This window comes from Anser brachyrhynchus (assembly GCF_964034855.1).
Source record: "Anser brachyrhynchus genome assembly, chromosome: 23".
NCBI classification, from domain to species: Eukaryota; Metazoa; Chordata; class Aves; order Anseriformes; family Anatidae; genus Anser; species Anser brachyrhynchus.
Genome location: NC_137716.1, coordinates 6,289,252 through 6,306,726, shown reverse-complemented (window position 1 = coordinate 6,306,726; position 17,475 = coordinate 6,289,252). Strand labels below are relative to the sequence as shown.

Here is a 17,475-nt window from a genome sequence, read left to right as displayed (position 1 = left end):
AGCGGGCGCGACGCTCGGGCGTTCGGTGGGCGCCCGCGTTAAGGCGAGGTAAGAAGAGATCCCGGGGGGCGTCCCGGCGGTTTCGGGGCAGAGATTTGGGGCTGCCCCCGAGGCCTGGGCCCTGCCCGCCGCAGCGCTCCCCTCGGGGTGCTGGGGATGGATTGGTTTTGCCACAGCGGCGCCGCAGCTCCCCGGGCGGCAAAACGTCCAGTTGGTGCTGAGGCGTTGGGAGAGGTGAGGGGGGCCCCAGGCGGGGGGTGGCCGCGGGCACGGACAGCCCCTGCCGGCCGGGCCGGGGCCACCGGGGCCGCCGGGCCCCCCCCTCTCCCCGCCCCGGGCCTCCCCTCCTGTCCCCGGGCCGCCGCCGTGCGGACTGCGCTCGGCGCTGCGCGGCCCCGCCCCTTTAAGCCCCGCCCCGTCAGACTCCGCCCCGCCCCCACCAAGCCCCGCCCCACCAAGCCCCGCCCCCCACCAAGCCCCGCCCCACCAAGCCCCGCCCCCACCAAAGCCCCGCCCCACCAAGCCCCGCCCACCCCGGACAGGCCCCGCCCCCCGCCCGCCCCCGCCCCCTCGCCTCCCCGGCCCCTCCTTGCCCCCTCCTCTCTTCGCAGGGTCCCGGCTCAGCCAGCCCAAGCGCCTCCCTTCCCCCAGCTGCCCTCTCCCCATTGGACGGTTGTACCCGCCAGTCAGCGGCGCGCCCGTCGCCTATTGGGCGGAACCGATTGGGCAGGCGCGACGCCCGCCCCCTGCGGGCTCTGGCGGCCGCTGATAGGCGGGAGCGGCCCCCCCCCCTCCCCACCCGGCTGGGCCGCGGTCGGTGCCTGGCAGCCAGAGGGGTCGGCGCCGCCATCGCCATGGGCACCCGCGACGACGAGTACGACTACCTCTTCAAAGGTACCGCCCGCCCCGCGCCTCAGCGGGCCCGCAGCGCCGCCAGCCCCGGCCCGGCCCCGCTCCGAGCCCTGCCCGCGGCCCTGCGCCGCCGCCGTCGCCGCCTTTGTGAGCGGGGCCGGGCCGCGGGCAGCGCCCGCCGCCGGGCCCGGGCCCACCCCGAGGTCTCCGGGCCCACCCCGAGGTCCCCGGGCCCAGGCGCTGAGGGCGGCCCGGGGGAGGCCCGCGGGGTCGGGGCCCCGGCTCTGGGGCTGCCGCTGGAGCGGGGCTGCCCCCCCCACCCAAACCGTGCCCCGGTGCCGGGGGAGCTCGGGCCGAAATGGGGAACTCGGGCACCGGCCGCTGACGGCTAACTGCGCCCGGGGGCCTCGGCGGGCGCAATTCGGCCGGCCCCGGGCCGGCTCCCAGCCCTCGGAGCCGGTTGCCTGCGGAATTCCCGGGGGTTCGGCGTCGTGTGTGGGCAGCCCCCGGCTGCCCCGAGCGCTCCTCGCGTTGGGCCGCCTCAGGTGTTGGCTCCACGCGCGCTTCGGGCCGGGCGCGGTGCCCGTGCCGAGGTGCTGAGGCTGACCCGAACCCTGGAGCATCCCAGCGCTGCGCCGGCCGGCCGGGCGGGAGCAGAGCGGCTGGGCTAAATGGTCGTCCTGGTGCTCCCCGACCTGTTGTGCGCTTGGCCTCCCGTGGCTGACGTCCGCAGGTCGATCCGCAGAGCCGTCCCCCTCCAAGGCGAGCTGAGGTTGCCGTCGCTGGGCGTGCAGGCGGTTCTGGAGCTGGGGGTTTCTCCGTGGGCGCTCGCCGAAAAATCCCCCAGGAGCTGGACGCTGGCGCTTGCCGTGTGTACGTGACCCCTGGCAAGGGCAACAGCAAGTCTCCATTCGCTGGTTGATGAAAGGAAAGAGCGGTTCCTCGCACGTTGGAAACGTTTTCCGGGTGTCTTTGCATCTTTGGTGCCTTTGTTTGACAGGCTTCGGGACAGCGGGAGAGAAGAGCCCTTATAGGTAGAGTTAGAGGAGAATATAAAGCAGAGGTCTAGCCTCAGAAAATATGCTAAACTGTCTGGGTCTGAAACTAGTTTCTTTCTGAAGTCATTCCATCGTCTATTTCCCAGGTGGTTTAATAGCTGGGAACTCGAAAGCCTAAAAATTTAGTTTCTTTTTTCTTTCTGTGACTAGGCAATTAGGTAGGCAGAACTGTATTCATCCTGAGGAATACTTCTGCTGCTTTGAAATGTGATTTTAATTTTATCGGGTGTGACACAACCTAAAGCTATTTGGGCAGGGACCATGCTGTTGTGTTGATACAGCAAATTAACTTGGCATACTTTGTAGCACTTAATTTAATGAAACATGGGGGAGAGGATTGTGCTTTTCTGTGTGTCTTGGGTAGGGGTAGTTGTGTTAGTGGTTAAAAAAAAAAAGAAAACAAAACCCTTCCCTATCTAGTTGTCTTTCCTTCCTTCCTTCCTTCTGGGCTTTTTAGGACCGGACAAGAAATGGTGAACATAAACAAGATCAAGTGGGATGCGATCTCCACTGTAATAAGAAAGCGAAGAGGATCAACTCCCCTTCTTTTCCCTCCCTGCCCCTCCCGTAATGGAATTAAATATCAAGGGGAATTGACGTAATGAGAAAATCAATGTCCAGGGGGTTGATTGACTTCTGGTCTAGCCCCTTCTTAGCTCCACAGATGGTGTTTGAACTCTTCTCTATCAGGCACGTAGTGGTCAGAGATGGGAGTAGCGGTGGAGGGGGGGGGGGGGTTGCTGGCTGGGAAGGATTCATTTTGTTCTCTTACCTCTGAGGTTGACTTTGATTTTTGACCATTTCTTCAGCCTCCTGTTCTCAAAGGAAATCTGACTTCAGTCTTCGCAGTTGCACTTGTTTAAGAAATTATCATCCTTACATTGCAATGTTACTTAGGGATGACTGCTGTTGAATCCAGTTTTTAGCTTTTTATGTAGTGGAAGATCTGGAACTGCTTGTGTAGGAGCCTGACTTCTAGGCTACATGGCAGAATATATTAAGCAGCTTCATGAAGAGTTTAAAAGGCAAGGAGTCCCACTTGTTGTTAGCGTCCTTTGTAAGAAACACTGCATGCGAAACAACTGTTCAGGGATGAAAACAGCGCAGGAGTTGGTAGCAATAATTTCCCCGCGCAGCCGGCTCCCTGCTTTCAGGGTCCCTCATGCAAAAGAATGACGACTCGTGTCGTCAGCCGCTTTGTGCTTTAGGACTGGCCGCTTCAAGAGGGCTGTAGGAAAGACACACGTTATTGGCTTATCAGGTCCAGCACGCAGAGGTCAAAACTAATTTAAGGCTTGGTGGTACTCTGGGGTTGCGAATGTGGTTATAGTCAAAGCTGCTCTGCCAAACTTGCTCCCCTTTATCTTTATTCGCAATTTCCCTTCCTTCTGCACGCACCCCTACAGTCAGAACCGCTTATTTTATTGATTGAAACAAAATGCTGTTTGTGAACAAAACCTTTGGGAGAACAAGCTGGATTCTGCGCGGAACGGCGAGGCCGCGAGGGTCGTATTGTGGGTGGGTGTCGGTGAGGTAACCCAAGCGAAGCCCGCGGTTTAGGGCGCCGTTCGCAGTTAGTTTTGTAGCTGGGGTGGCTAAAAAGGGTGATCTCCTCATGTTGGGTTGCGAGTGGTTTGGGTCTGGAGTAGAGTTTGACATTTTAATATTTGTCAAAATATCGGAAGCCTTGGACCTTTTAAAGCGTGATCTCTGCATTAGTTGTCCTCTCAAGAAGATAGATGCTATCGGTGCTTCTTTAAAAAATTAAATTTGAGATCGCGCAGATATGCTGGCTCGTGGAAAAGGAAGGAAAAAAGCACCCGTAGGGAAAAGCTTGCTTTTACCTTTGTGGAAGATTACGCTGCTCTGATTAGAGCATAAGTCTAACAAGGGCTTTGCCTATGAAAATCAAATGTGTGTCATATTATTCATCAATATCTGACAATCCTACGTACTTAATATTTATAATGAACTCTGCTTATGTAGGCTCTGCTCGAGTCTTAATCCTCTGCGTTGTGCAAGGCAATGTGCTCCCTTTGCCAGCTGAATTAACTCTCCTATTTACGATTCTGTAATAAACCTGACCTTTTCATTTCCCTTACCATTGAAGGCTTGCGCCAGGTTTTTAATTCTGACTTTCGTTCGCTTCATACCAGGATTCCAAGGTGTGGCGGCGTGATGAGCGCAGAGGCGCTGTGCTCTGCTCGGGCCAGCGTAGGTCTCTCTTTCCGAAGGCCGAACAAGGCACGGTTCCCGTGTTGCTGACGCGGAGGTGTTAAGAGAGACCTCAAATGCTTTGCAGTTGATGGGTGGGTGATGTGGGGAAGGGTAAGCAGCAAACTGGCACGGGGCAGGGGAGGAGAAATAAAATCAGGAGAGGCCAAAGGAGGGGCACTGCAGTTCGGGATGTACACTGGGCACTGCAAATGGCTTGCTTTTACCCGTCTCATGAGGACTTACTGTTTCAGGTCATGTCCACGTCAAAACCAGCGTACCTTTCCCTTACCAGTGTGGCCCAAAGGCTGTTTAAGGAGAGTGATTTCATACAGTCTGGTAGGTGTAGCGAGTTCATACTCTTGCATTTGATTTGGGACTTCAGCTCTGCTCAGACTTGTGCGTTTGAACAGGCACTTCTGTCTCGTGAGCTGTTTCCAAGAAGAGGAACTTCCCCAAGTTCAAATTGCTTTTGTCCAGAAGTTTAAAGGTGTCTTCCTGCTCAATTCCCGTAGAAAATAGAGATGTGGGCTTCTTTGTGTCCTTCAACTGAAAGAGAAAATGCTTAGATTAATGGTCAAGATCAAGAATTAGCAAGCGGCGCTTGCAGACTGTAAGGCAGAGAGAACATTGCTTTTGTCGCTGAGCTTGCACCTGATTGCCTTTCTTTGTTACTTCTGCGTTCGGTAACATCTCAAAGCTGCTCTGCCGAGCTCTGTTGGAGTGTGGAACAGCCTGGTGAAGGGAATCTGGTGCTCCGAAGGTAGCCAGGTTGCGGCAGGGGCAGGTAACTAGCTAAAGCGGCACGAGACGCCCTGAATTTTCTTCCTGTAGCAAACGGAGTTAATGACCCAAGAGCCGTTTGCAGAGTTTAGGCGTGGAACTGGTGGTTTTAAAACGCCAGAGGATGGAAGATGGATGTCACCTAGAGAGCTGGCTGTGCCTTCCTGAGCTGCAGTTTCATCAGAAGGTATCTCCCTTTGGAAGCAATTGAAAGCTTCAAGTTTTTGCCAAGCTGGTCTAGCCTGTGTGATTGATGCTCTCGCTCTTACTCGTCCGCTTGTGGCCAGGGCCCTGCTGTAGGGTGCAGCCCGCCCCAAGCCAGCAATCGCTGTACAAAACAGGTGACCTGCGGCCCATTCCCGCAGCACCCAGTGGAATTAGTTTGGGTAGGGGTGAAAACCGTTTGTCTGGAAAATAAACTAACGGTCCTAGGAGTTAGAACTCTTTGAGATTTATTTTTTTTTCAGGCATGAGAATAGATATATGTATATAAAAAATGCCGGAGGCTGCTTGCGAGTGAAGCCAGAGCTGCGTGGAGCTGGTTCGAGCCGTCCCGGGTGGGGAGCCGTGGCTCCCTGCCACCACCCGATCTGCTGGCTGCCCGGTCCTGCCTTGCTTGTGTTTGGATTTTCAGCTGTGCTGGTACAATTGTCCGTCTGTCCGTGCTGTCGGCTGCGTGAAAGGCCGGTGGCTGAATCCGGAGCGTTTCAGCGGTCTCCTGGTGCAGCTCAGGAGCTGGTGCAGCGCAGCGAGGGGGGGGCTGCAGCAAAAGTTAGGGAGCGCGCTGTTGTGTTGGGGGTGGGGGTATGGGAGCTGGAGAGTAGTGTGCTGCCAAATGTGTAGCCTGAAACAATGGCCTGAGCATTTGAAAACAAAAACCAAATCTGAAATAACACTGAGATGAGATCAGTTTGCAGCCGAAGTTGTAATGAGAAGTATTCTGTGGTTTGCGGTGGATGGAGCAGGAGGGTCCTCTGCCTGTGCCTGCTTTTCTGTAGGGGAAAAAAAAATAAAAATGAGAAAGAACAACAAATCTGCAGTTTAAGCAGAAGGAGGAAATGTTCCCAAGGTTAAAGAAGTCTGACTGAGAGTGCCTTTCTTCTGCTCGAGCTGTTAGCTTGAATGCCCAAAGCCATACATTGTGGGGGACTTGCCGGGACTGAGGGAGGATGGCTTCATTGGTTTTAGCCTGATTCCCCTTCGCTGACCAGAGCAAGCACTAATGAACGCAGGGATTTAGGAACGTGTGTGTAGTTGCTTTAGCAGCACGGAGAAGCCCCTGCTGTGACGGATGTTGGGGCTGTTGAGGAGGAGATCCCCGCGGGAGCCCGGTGAGGAAGCAGCCTGCTGGAGCAGAGGTGGGGAAGGGGTACGGCGGGGTCAGCAGGGAGCTTCAGCCCCAAAGCAGGGGGAGCTTCTCCTGCGAGATGTACCTTTTGTTTTCATAATTCTTTTTGGTAAAGCTGCCTTTCATGTGCTAAAAATCTCTCTGCGCTAATATTTTCCTGTTAACATGGCAACACCTTGTGCGGAGGCAGGGATTTTTGAGCTCCTCTTTTACTTCTCGTGCCATCCAGAACTCGTCCTGCTGGATGAAGTTTCGTTTTGTCTTGTTTGTAGTATCAGATGTCTTCTGCTATCCCCTTTTTGTGGGGAACATGTTGATGGATTAAATTATTAAAATAAAGCACACATTTGACCCCAGTAGGGACTGCAAGTAATTGTTTACTTAGTGGTTTTTTTTTTTTTAGTAAAAACAGAGTAGCCTATAGAGTGCAGAGGCTCTTGGCAGGCAGGTAGCCGGGCGCTGTGCTCTTGACAAGTGTTTCTCGGAAGGGGGGTTGCAGCCTTCCTCTGCAAAAGGTTGGTTGTGATGGGGACATCTTGTTGCCCCTAATTACTGGTGGTGGTGTGGTTCCTCCCAGGCACCGTTGAGCTGTTGATGCCTATTGCTGTTGCTATTTCTCATTTCCATCTCTGAGGAACTGAGCAGCTGCGAGCAACGAAAAGGTCTGGGGCTGTTTTGGGGCCGGGGAAGCAAGCTGTGAGTAGTGAAATGTGAGATGTTGTCAACATAGCTTTCTCCTACGTTTATCTGGCTGTACACCTCCTCTGGGGCTTGCCTGCGAGGCAGCATAGCAGCCAGGTAGCACTATTGCTCTGTGAAAATGCTGGTGTGAAGAATTAATTTTGAAAACAATGTCTTTTCTTTCAGTTGTGTTGATTGGAGACTCCGGAGTTGGGAAGAGTAATCTTCTGTCACGCTTCACGCGCAATGAGTTCAATCTGGAAAGCAAGAGCACCATTGGGGTGGAATTTGCCACCAGGAGCATCCAGGTGGATGGGAAGACGATAAAAGCACAGATCTGGGACACTGCAGGACAGGAACGATACCGCGCCATCACTTCAGCGTGAGTACTATGGCTTTCCTCAGGCCAACAGCAGAGTTCTGGCAGAGGTGGTACAGGTAAACCTCCAGGTGGAGAATGAATAAGACACACTTGGGACCTGACAGAGTCAGACCTCATTGTAGATCCAAGTCATAAGCTAGCAAATAATGACATATGATTAATATAACGAAAATCAGTTTTAGATTCTAGTGATATTTTTATAGATAAATGACAGCTTAAGTCTGGGAAATTCTGTTTGAGTCTTGTGGTTTGGTTTTTTTTACCTGCCCTCAATGTGCTGTCTTCATCACGTGGAGTGTCGTTTCTGATCGAAGCTGGGTACTGTTTTGCATGAAGTTTGGGTCTAGGCGCGGTAACTTACTGTAATGCAGGTGCCTTCTGGTGGTCTTTGCCCCCTCAATCTTGCAATTGAAGGCATTTTTAGGACAGTCTGCAGCCACAGACTCCCTTGAAATCTCAGTGAGCTGGAATTAGTCACAGCCCTGAAAATTAGGTCCAGGAGTGCACGCTGAACACCCAGTAAATAGCAAGTCACCTGTGGTAACGCTGACTGCAGCAATGGGCACGTCCCTGTGTAAAACAGCGTTGCTGAGAAGCTTTCAGTGCGCTTTGTTAGTCCAGACGGTGCCTTAATATGTAACCTCTGACTGAATTTGTTTCTACGCAGATAGTAGGCAGAAGTGTCTTTTAGAGGAAGAAAACTATTGGCAGGCCTGCTTATCCAGAACATATTCTGATCATGGGGTTGAAATGTTAGTGTTACAGATGTATGTCACTGTTTAAAGGTTCAAGCTTCTTCCTGAATAATGCACAGATTGAGCCGCTTATGTTAAACTTAAGATGAGGGGAGTTGCTCTTGGTGAGGTGAATAGGGTAAGGCAAAATAGGAGAAAAATAGAAGAGCACAGACCCAAGGGAATAATCTGTAGAGAAGGAATGCAAAAGCAAATTAATGCAGGAGGAGATAAGTGGTGAGTTCAACTTGCATTTTTTTTATAATTGCTAGTGTGTTTTTTCTCCAGTGTTTTTGTGTTCTTGCTGCTGGAAAAGTTTAGCAGAAACTAAGTCCTGCGATGCTGCCTCTCCTTTTGCTGGCACAGGCTCTTGCCTGACGCAGTGCTAGGCCAGTTCAGCTTGCTAAGCCAGCAGAAGGCCAACCAGCAGGAAAAAGTGAGTGTTTCCTGCTGACTTGGTGCTGTGAATCGGTTCAGTGATGTGCTGGGCAGGTGCTGGCAGAGCAGAGGAGTAATGGTGGGATTGTGTGGACAACAGGTACGGACATCATAGGAATCTGATCTAGGTTGATGATGCTGTCTTGGGCTCTTGGCTTGAGTTGAAATGGGCTAAGACCTGCCTCAGTTTGCCCTGAGGGAGCAAACTGATTTTAGGTTACAGGCTTGTGGATGTGTTAGTATAGCCTCAGGTCTCCCTCTCAATTTTGTAGAGGGGCAGGAGATATTTGGAAGATCAGCAACAAGTACGTTTTACTAAGGATTATCTTTCCTAGTTGGAAGATAAACTATAACTTCACAAAAACCTTCTCGTAGTGCTGATTTTTGGAATGCACCGTGAGTTTTCTTGCACTGTTTTGGTAGACTAAAAGCATCATAGCTTCTGCAGTCTCTTCTTCATTTCATTAAATGCATTTAAATTTTCTAGAAATGCCATTAAAAACAGCATTTGGAACTTGTTTTTAGGAGATGGTTTTTAAAGGAGAAAACATAAAACAGTATTTGCATCAGCACAGCTTTCTAAATGGGAGGGAATGTTTTTAACTCTTTTAGTAGTGAACAGTACAGAAGAACCAGATATCAGGGTTGGTGCAACGCGGACAGATTTCTCTAAAGACGTGTGCCTTCCGTGGTTCCAGGTATTACCGTGGTGCCGTGGGGGCCCTTCTCGTCTATGACATTGCCAAACATCTCACCTATGAGAACGTGGAGCGCTGGCTAAAGGAGCTCAGAGATCACGCAGACAACAATATTGTCATCATGCTGGTGGGTAATAAGAGCGACCTCCGCCATCTGAGAGCTGTGCCCACCGATGAGGCCCGGGCTTTTGCAGGTTTGTAAACTGTGTTCTGGGCTGGTGCTTTCTGAACTTGTGTGTTGGTGCACACTGGAATCACGCTATTGTTGTCCAGGACTGAACTTTTACTTTAAGTTTTATTTTGGCCTTAAAAAAAAGGTATTTAGCATTTTGTAAATGAAAATACCTTGGCTTATTAAATAGTGTATGGTGGATTTCTTTAAAATCTGTTGGTAGTACATGTTTGTGAAGCGCTGTCCTTGAGCTGCCTGGTATCTGAAGCATAAACATGTCCTCTAGCAAGGCTAGAAGCTGTAAGCAATGTTTAGAGGAGAAAATATCACAATATAAATATAAAATATCACAATACAAAATGTCTTTCCCTCCTTCCTAGAGGCCTGGTTCTATGGAGAACTGCAGACGAATTCTGAACCTTCTTGTAGATGGTGTAGTTTCTGCTCCAGAGCACTAATGTGTGTAGTAGTGTCATCTAGTTTCATTGAAACGCCATGATAATCAGACTTGGAGATTACCAATTGTTGGGAAAAGTCTAGTCGGTGATGTGAGCTGCTCCCTCTGCATTACTTCTCTCTCTCTTCCTTACCTTACAGAGGATCGGTCAAATATTCTTTTTGCCCGTCTAGGCCAATGGACATTCAATTTACTGTTGTGTGGCTGTCAAGTTTGAGCTGGAATTTAAATATACAGCTTTCAAATTCCTTCCAGGAGTATAAGCATTTTTCTGAAATCTGCTAGTAAGCGAGTACCCTGTGTTTAGTGAAGCTGCTTTGAATTTTCAAATGAACAAAAGAGCCTATATCAGTCATAACAAATTGGTAGACGCTCTGAATAGAGCAATGCTGTGATTATTTGGTTCAGCAACTTACTTTTTGCCCCTAACTTCCTACTAAGGCTGTTTTAAATATTTGATGATGATACAGGTGTTGCAGTTGCTCTGCCTGTATGCCTGTGTCTGGGCAGTACTGTGCCACTCCAGGCTGGATGTTTGGTTGCTAATCACAATTGTTAACTGTGTAGATGCATCTTTTTGCATTCTAAAAGGCAAGAAAAAAAATAGATTGTATCACCAAGAGGTTTAGTGTAGTTTGGAGGCAGGGTCTGTTTAAGAAAGCGTAGATGTATTTATCTGGTTTGGGATGCAGAGGAGTATTTTGACTCCCCTTTCAGCTAACGTGTTAGCCTGTGCTCTTGCTGAAGGTACTTCTAGGAGTGATCTGTAGCCAGATGGGAATAATATTGTGCGAGGCTGGAGAAAACGTACTGCTTGACTAAACAAGGAGTGCAGTGAGGAAAATATTCTCATGCTATGGAGAGGCAGTGGTCAGAGGTGCTGCTGCTGAAGGGCTTGCAGCTGATTAAGTGGTGCACCTAATTGTTCCCCTTGTAACTGGGGGGGGGGGACGGACACACCTAGGTCTTGGCTGACTTGACCTAAAAAAAATAAAGGTGAAAACCCCAAATAAGAGTTAAATAAAGTGCTTTTAAAGTTCTTAACCGAACCACTTGTTGTTTATTACAGAAAAAAATAACTTATCTTTTATTGAAACTTCTGCTCTGGATTCAACAAATGTAGAAGAAGCCTTCAAGAACATCCTTACAGGTATGGTTTGGATTGAGAAGACCTGCTGAGGTAGTGAACCTTTTTCATGGGCACTGTTTGCAGTTATCAAGACTGTTTTGAAAATGAATGTTAGGAATGCTGGGAATGATGATTTGTTTGCAAACCACCTAATCTTACCTCGTGTTCTTGCTCTCAAACCCCACGTGTCTTTCTGCCAAAGAATCTGGAGATGTTCTAGGCTCCTGATCTTGTCATTGCAGTTGGTTTGTTGTAAGGACACGAGTAGTTCTGTGCCAGCACAAAACCTAGCCGGTAAAGCCCCAGCCATGCTAAGAAGTTAAATGTTCCGGAGTGTCCTTCCGCACTGCAGCGGACTGGTATTTTTGTCCTGACTTCTGAGCTTTTGTTCTTAGCTGATGGCAAGGGTTGCATGCAGCCATGCGCCAACAGCGTAGTGGTACTCAGGCTGCCTTCTGGGAATGTCCCCTAACAGTCTCAGGAACTGTCTGCGAATGTGATAGCGGTCACAGGCCAAAATGAGGCCAAGGATCCCGATTTCCTCTGCCCAGGAATGTTCCTTGGCATGTGTTACTGGTGTAGATGAGTGCATGGTGTCCGGTTGCAATTTCAGGACTTGCTGTGGGAATACCACATGGCTTATGCAGTGGGTCCACCGTGCGTAGTATCAGAGGTACTCCAGGTAGTAGTATTATTCTACTTGCCAAGCCCCAGTCTGAAAGAGGACAGAAGCATTTCCATCCCTTTAGGTGGGACTTGTTGCCTGCGTGTATTTTCTTGCTCCTGGAATAAGGGAGTGCCCTATTGCATGAGACCTAGGAGTCACCAGTAAAGCTTTATTACTGTAGATACACCAAGTCCTCCGTGCTGTACTAGGCAAAAAAAAAAGTGGGGGGGGGAAGGAATGATGAAAGGCATGGTGAAAGCACTTCCGCTGATTAGCTCACAGGGGTTTCCAGCTGGTGTTTTGCAAACTTAAGCTGAGCACTTATTTGGCCTCTGGAAGAGTGCAGCTCAGTTTTATGCTAAATACAACACGTGGGGAACTTGCTGTTTTCTTGACAGTGAGGTGGGCCCAGAAGTATGAATTGTATGGTCAACGGGTAGCAGAAGGAAGAAGGATGTATACTGGGAGGTGTGTAGGCTGCAGGCTGTGAAAGTGGGAAGCACACAGAGCAAGAGAGATGCTTAAGATAACTGCGCTGAGATAAGCAGTGCTTACTTGGGGTGACTTCTTGGGGTGTAGTTGCGTGGGTACCTTCTGCAATGGGTCTGGCCTGATCCTGCTCTCACTTCAGTTAGCCGTTAGTTTGCATGAGGCGCTGGAGCGTGTCAGCACTGCGTGCTCGAGCGCTCTGTCTTCCAGGGGACGTATGATTTTGGCACCGCTCTGAAGTGACTCTCTGCATTTGGATAGCTCAGTGCCCGAGCTAATCCTTGGAAGCAGAGTCCTGGGAACCATGGTGCAGGTACATCCGAGCATGTTTGAAGGAAGCCAGCATGGGCCTGCAGGAGGACTGCTGAGCTGGAGCTAACAAACCCCAATAACCTCGAGCATCTCTGCTGTCAGAGACTCTCCCTTCCACTGTGTTCTGCAGTAGTCGTATTATGAGGAATTCTGTGCTGAGGGATAGTCTGGCACCTTTTTTTTAACGGATAAGGAGGAATTTATTCTATAGCTCCACTTTCTGTTAGTCCAGTCTCAAAATGCTATTTGATGTGACAGGGAAGTTACCTGTTGATGTTTGAAAGCATAGCCTTCCACTCCTAAAAGTAGAATTGGAAGTAATGGGTAATTAGCAGACAATCTTTAAATTTCAGTTTGACTTAAGTAGGAAGAGAGCTGTCAAAGAGGCATTGGATTACTGTTCTACCTCTGTCTGCCTCATGCAGTCTGAATCTTTTCTTAGACGGGAGAAAATTCCATACAATTTGTCAGCTTGTTTGTACTCTCTCTTCAAAAGCTCGTTAAGATCCGTGGCATGGACACTGGGCGAGGTCCAGTTCCTGGCTTTTGCTTACCATAGCTGAGTTCTGGGAGGATAAACTATTTCTGTGTTCTCACCCCTATATGCTGTTTGGTGAGGTTGTGCCTCATTTACACGTCATACTGCATCTCAAGGTGAACATTTGCTGAGCTTTATTGTGATGAGATACTGGTTTCAGGTACATGAGAAGGAGCCTTTGTTCTGGTGCTGCTTGGGTATCAGGAAGTGTCTGGTATATGTTGATTGTTGGATGCTGACCAAAGAATGGGCTTTTTATTACTGGTCCTTGATTATAGACAAATGAGGACCTGTTACCGGGAAAACAGCTGAGTTTCAACACTGAATTCTGTAGGTGAAACCTGAATTCTCTCTCAGGCTTGGTTTTGCAGAGGTGCAGGGGTAAGCAGGGAGAAGGGGATCGGTGCTGGTGCTGGGTCTGGTGCTGGCCAGCTCTGCTGATACCAAAAGTGTGTTGCAGTGAGAGGAAGATGACCAAGAAGAGGCAGGCAGGAGAAAAAAAGGATAGCTAAGCTGCTTCTAGAAGTTTAAAAAAAAAAAAAAAAGGCATAGCAGACTTAAAATTGGTTACATTTTGCTGCCCAGCAAGATTTGGATGTTATCAGAGCTGCTGGTGAAGTAACTGGAGGATATTGCTGTTGAGACAAAGCTGTAGAGAAGGGAAGACCACCTAGGGCCTGAGCTCTTGTGCAGGGCAGCCCTGAGAGCAGCCGCATTGCTTATCTGTGACGCTTGGCTGGACCTGAGGCAGCCTGCCTGGTGCTGAGAAGCTATCGGTGGGGTCGGTGCTCTGAGCACGGTTCAGCCGTCACCATCCATCCTGTGCTTTTCTTGCAGTGTTGTCCCAAGACTGACCCTGGGTAGAGAAGATGGCCAAAGGTTCTTCTAGGAAAGAGCTGTCCAGTACTGTCTTCTGTAACAGATAAGATGCTTCAGGAGCCAGAACTTGAGCTGAGCTCAGGCCTGGGCAAACTGAACTCAAGACACGGCCTCTTGGCAGCATCCTGGGCTCCCAAGGGTGCTGAAATTGGCCAGCTGAGGTACAGTGGGGATGTAGCTAGTGTGGCTGAGCAGTCCCAAAAAGGCTGTTCCTACCTGGGGGGGAATCATCCCCCTGAGGGAGGAAAAGTAACAAAAGAAAATGTGCTGTGCAGAGCAGTGAGCTGGGAGAGACCATGGTGAACTTGGAGGGAAAGGAGCAGCAGGACAGGAGTTTCCATACTGGCCACCGGTTTGAAGGAGGTTTTGGTAATAACTCTGAACAGCTATTATTAAAATACACCACTGAGCACAGAAGAGAGTGGATGTCATAGTCTCTCCTTTTCCCTGACAGCAAAAAGGGGCTGAAGGGAGCTGGTGGCAACGGGATCAGTCTTGGGTTAAAAGATTCCATTTTAAACAGGGTAAATACGTGCAGATTCTTTAAAATGCAAACAAAAAAAAAACCACCCAAACAAAGCTCCACAATCCCCCGTGATTTTTAATCTTTGATAAAGACTTGGCTGTTGCTGTTTTGAGGCTGTGGCTCTGTGAATGTGACCATAATATTTACCGCAGACTTCCAGGGAGGTGCTTGCCCTTTTCCTGTGTTACAATGGAGGGAAGTTGGAACGAGGACTTAGCCAGCGAAATAAATGATTTAAAAATATTTCAACTCGAATTATTTTTACTGACTCCGCAGTTGAAATGGTTTGTTTCGGAAAGCTAACCTGGCAGTCTCTCTTCAGTAGTTATGGCTTCGTGAATCTCTGTGCTTTTGGGCATAATCTGAGTCAAAGAAATCAATTCTTTCAGGAAAGGCCTTTTCAGATCAGTATGGGGCCTTATGGAACCTTGTGTCTTTGTTACTGCCATAGGTGGGAAAAACGAATTGTTACAGAGAGGAGCAAGCGTTTCTGTCATTTGGTGGGGACGGCTTGCCAGAAGCTAAAGGGTGAAATAGATACTGTCATTGCCGCTGCATGGTGATGTTTTGCAAGCATCCTGTTGAATAATGTTTTAGGTAACGTTGCCAATTTTTATCCAAAAAAAAAATCTCCTGTTTTAGAAAGGAGCATTCCTGCTCCTTTCTCATTTAACAAGCATTTTAATAATATCCATGTTCATGGAATCATTGAAAAGAACATAGGAAGTAGCTGTCGTGGAAGACAGTAAGGAATCTTGTGTTGATAATTTTTCCAGACAGAGCTGGAGTATCCGTTACCGAGCTGGAAAGTCGGCCAGATGTTACACTGCACAGCTGGTCAGACCCGATTCCTTTTCACGGTTCCCAAGTTAAAATCTTCTCGTTCCTGGGTTCAACCATCTTCACTGACAGCTTGCTGTGAGACGTGCACGTGCTCTGTTGAAGAGAGTCTCCTCCTAGGCTCTAACAAGTCTGTTCTCATTTCAGAAATCTACCGCATTGTTTCGCAGAAGCAGATTGCAGATCGGTCTGCACATGATGAGTCTCCTGGCAACAACGTAGTCGATATCAGTGTCCCACCAACCACCGATGGACAGAAATCCAACAAACTCCAGTGCTGTCAGAACCTGTGACCTCCTGTAGATGACTCTTGTGCCCCTCACTTCGTCTGTGCTTCATTTAGAAACTTGTGTGCACTTCTTTATCTCCTGTGATTCAGTGACTCCCTCTTCCCTTCTTTACCCCATCCCAAGCTCCTCCTTTCATCTTAGAGCTTTAATTGTAGGGCTAACATTCCCTTGCCTCTGAAATCCCCTTGAATGTGATGACTTTTGGGCTTGAAATGTTGGCACTGATCTGATAGACATGTTTGTGTTGGAACATCTGCTGCTGGATATTATCCCATGAAACGCTCTCCTCAAATGGTTCTGGGTTTTCTTTCTGGGAGAGAAGCCATGGGGACTTGACTGTAACAGTTGAAGAAATAACTACATTTAGGTTACAAGGTTTTTTTTCCTCCCATAGTCAGATTTTTCTCTCACGTTTCTGTAAACATAGGGGAGAAATTAAAAGAAAATAGCTATCCTACCAAACGGTCTGTTTTCTGTCCTGATAAGGTCTCACAGTGAGGTTTTAGTGGCTGCACACGCATAAGAAAGGTGTTGAAAATAACATTACTTAATATGTAATTACCCCTAATACAGTTAGTCTGGCTGTGTAGTTTACCGTTTCCTGCTTGGGAAATCTTTCTCTTATCCTTGTTTTATTTGGGAACAATGAAGTATGTCTGCATTGCTTTTTCTGCCACCATGAATGCCTGTGCTGCTTATGCAGGCTTTATGAAGTGGTTTAATATTTATTCATGGCTTATGTTAATCAGTTAACATTATTGTACAGTAAGTGCCAGCATATTCCTTTGAAAAAAAAATGTTTGCAACCTGTACAAGTAGGCTTATTTTGTACTGTAGATCAGTGTCTGAAAGCAGGATCTTCTCTAGTTCCAGAATTTTTTTGCATGCTGCTTTTTCTCTAGATCTCCCCTACCCTGTTTTGAGTGAGTGAAGCAATATTTTCATGTCATGTATATACCTGCACTTGTAAGGGTTTGGTTGTTGTTAGAGAAACACAATACTTTATACATTTTGTAAAACTTCCGCAGAACCATAGCATCTTGAACTTTCTTTTCATGATCTTTCACTATTGACCTTGTGCATAATCTTCTTGACCTTTACTAAAAAGCATAATATTAATATTTCACTTAACTACTAACCTGTTGTTTCCCTCTTATTCTGTTTTACTGAATTGCGAACTGTAATTCTCAAATGATTGTACTTCACCTGATGTAACAGACCTGTCATCAGCGGGGTTAACTACTATAATATTTTGTTTTGCTGAATGGGAAGAATGTTATCACAACTTCATGTAGTCAGTCTCTTGCTAGCTTGTGAAAATTCTCTATGATGATGGCTTTTCATCATTCACTAGCTCTTACACTTGCATCCCTCCAGTAACCACTGAATGTTACGGTGAGGCAATACTGGGTGAAATGACGTAAAGGAAGCGTTGGAGGCGATCTGCTGCTCTCTGAAGGCTAGTGAAGCAATTTGCAGTGAATTTTTGCTCTGTATTCTTCCAGATTTGGAGAATGTGCCTCACTTGATGAATCCTACCTGCATGTTAGTGAGTTGAAGTATTTTCTGATACAAAGCAAATATGAAACTGTAAATTGTGCTTGAAGGGGAAATCTGACATTCCAGTCTCAACTGTTCTGTCTGGTTATGTAATAAAATTAAGGGCAGTTAACTCTGATGGCTTTTCTTTTATAAGATTTCCAGACCAATGCCTTCAATTGTGTAGTGTATGCACCTAGAGGGCTGTGGTTCAAAGCGAAGGCGGTGCCCACCATTTCCACTTCTCAGCTTTGTTCAGAGGATACACTCAAGACGAAGGGCTGCATGCTTGCAGCCTAATCCCGTTGAATGATGGCATGAATTCCTCTTTCGACATCACAGGAATCTGTCCTAAGGGTGTCCCAGTACAGGAAGCACTTTTGAGCACTTGGTATTTACTTTAATAACATCCTCTTGGGATAAACTGCAGCAAGTGGGAGCTGGAAACT

The 17,475-nt window shown here is 48.4% G+C and overlaps 1 protein-coding gene across 1 annotated transcript; it reads left to right on the top strand.

Annotated features, from left to right (window-relative positions):
* The first annotated feature begins 839 nt into the window (after positions 1–839).
* On the top strand, positions 840–17,159 carry RAB11B (RAB11B, member RAS oncogene family). The gene is made up of 5 exons (XM_080566294.1): positions 840–894; positions 7,123–7,318; positions 9,189–9,382; positions 10,887–10,967; positions 15,345–17,159. Exons 1-5 carry the CDS (start codon positions 855–857, stop codon positions 15,488–15,490), a joined length of 657 nt encoding a protein of 218 aa, XP_080422420.1. The 5' UTR covers positions 840–854; the 3' UTR covers positions 15,491–17,159.
* The last annotated feature ends 316 nt before the right edge of the window (positions 17,160–17,475 follow it).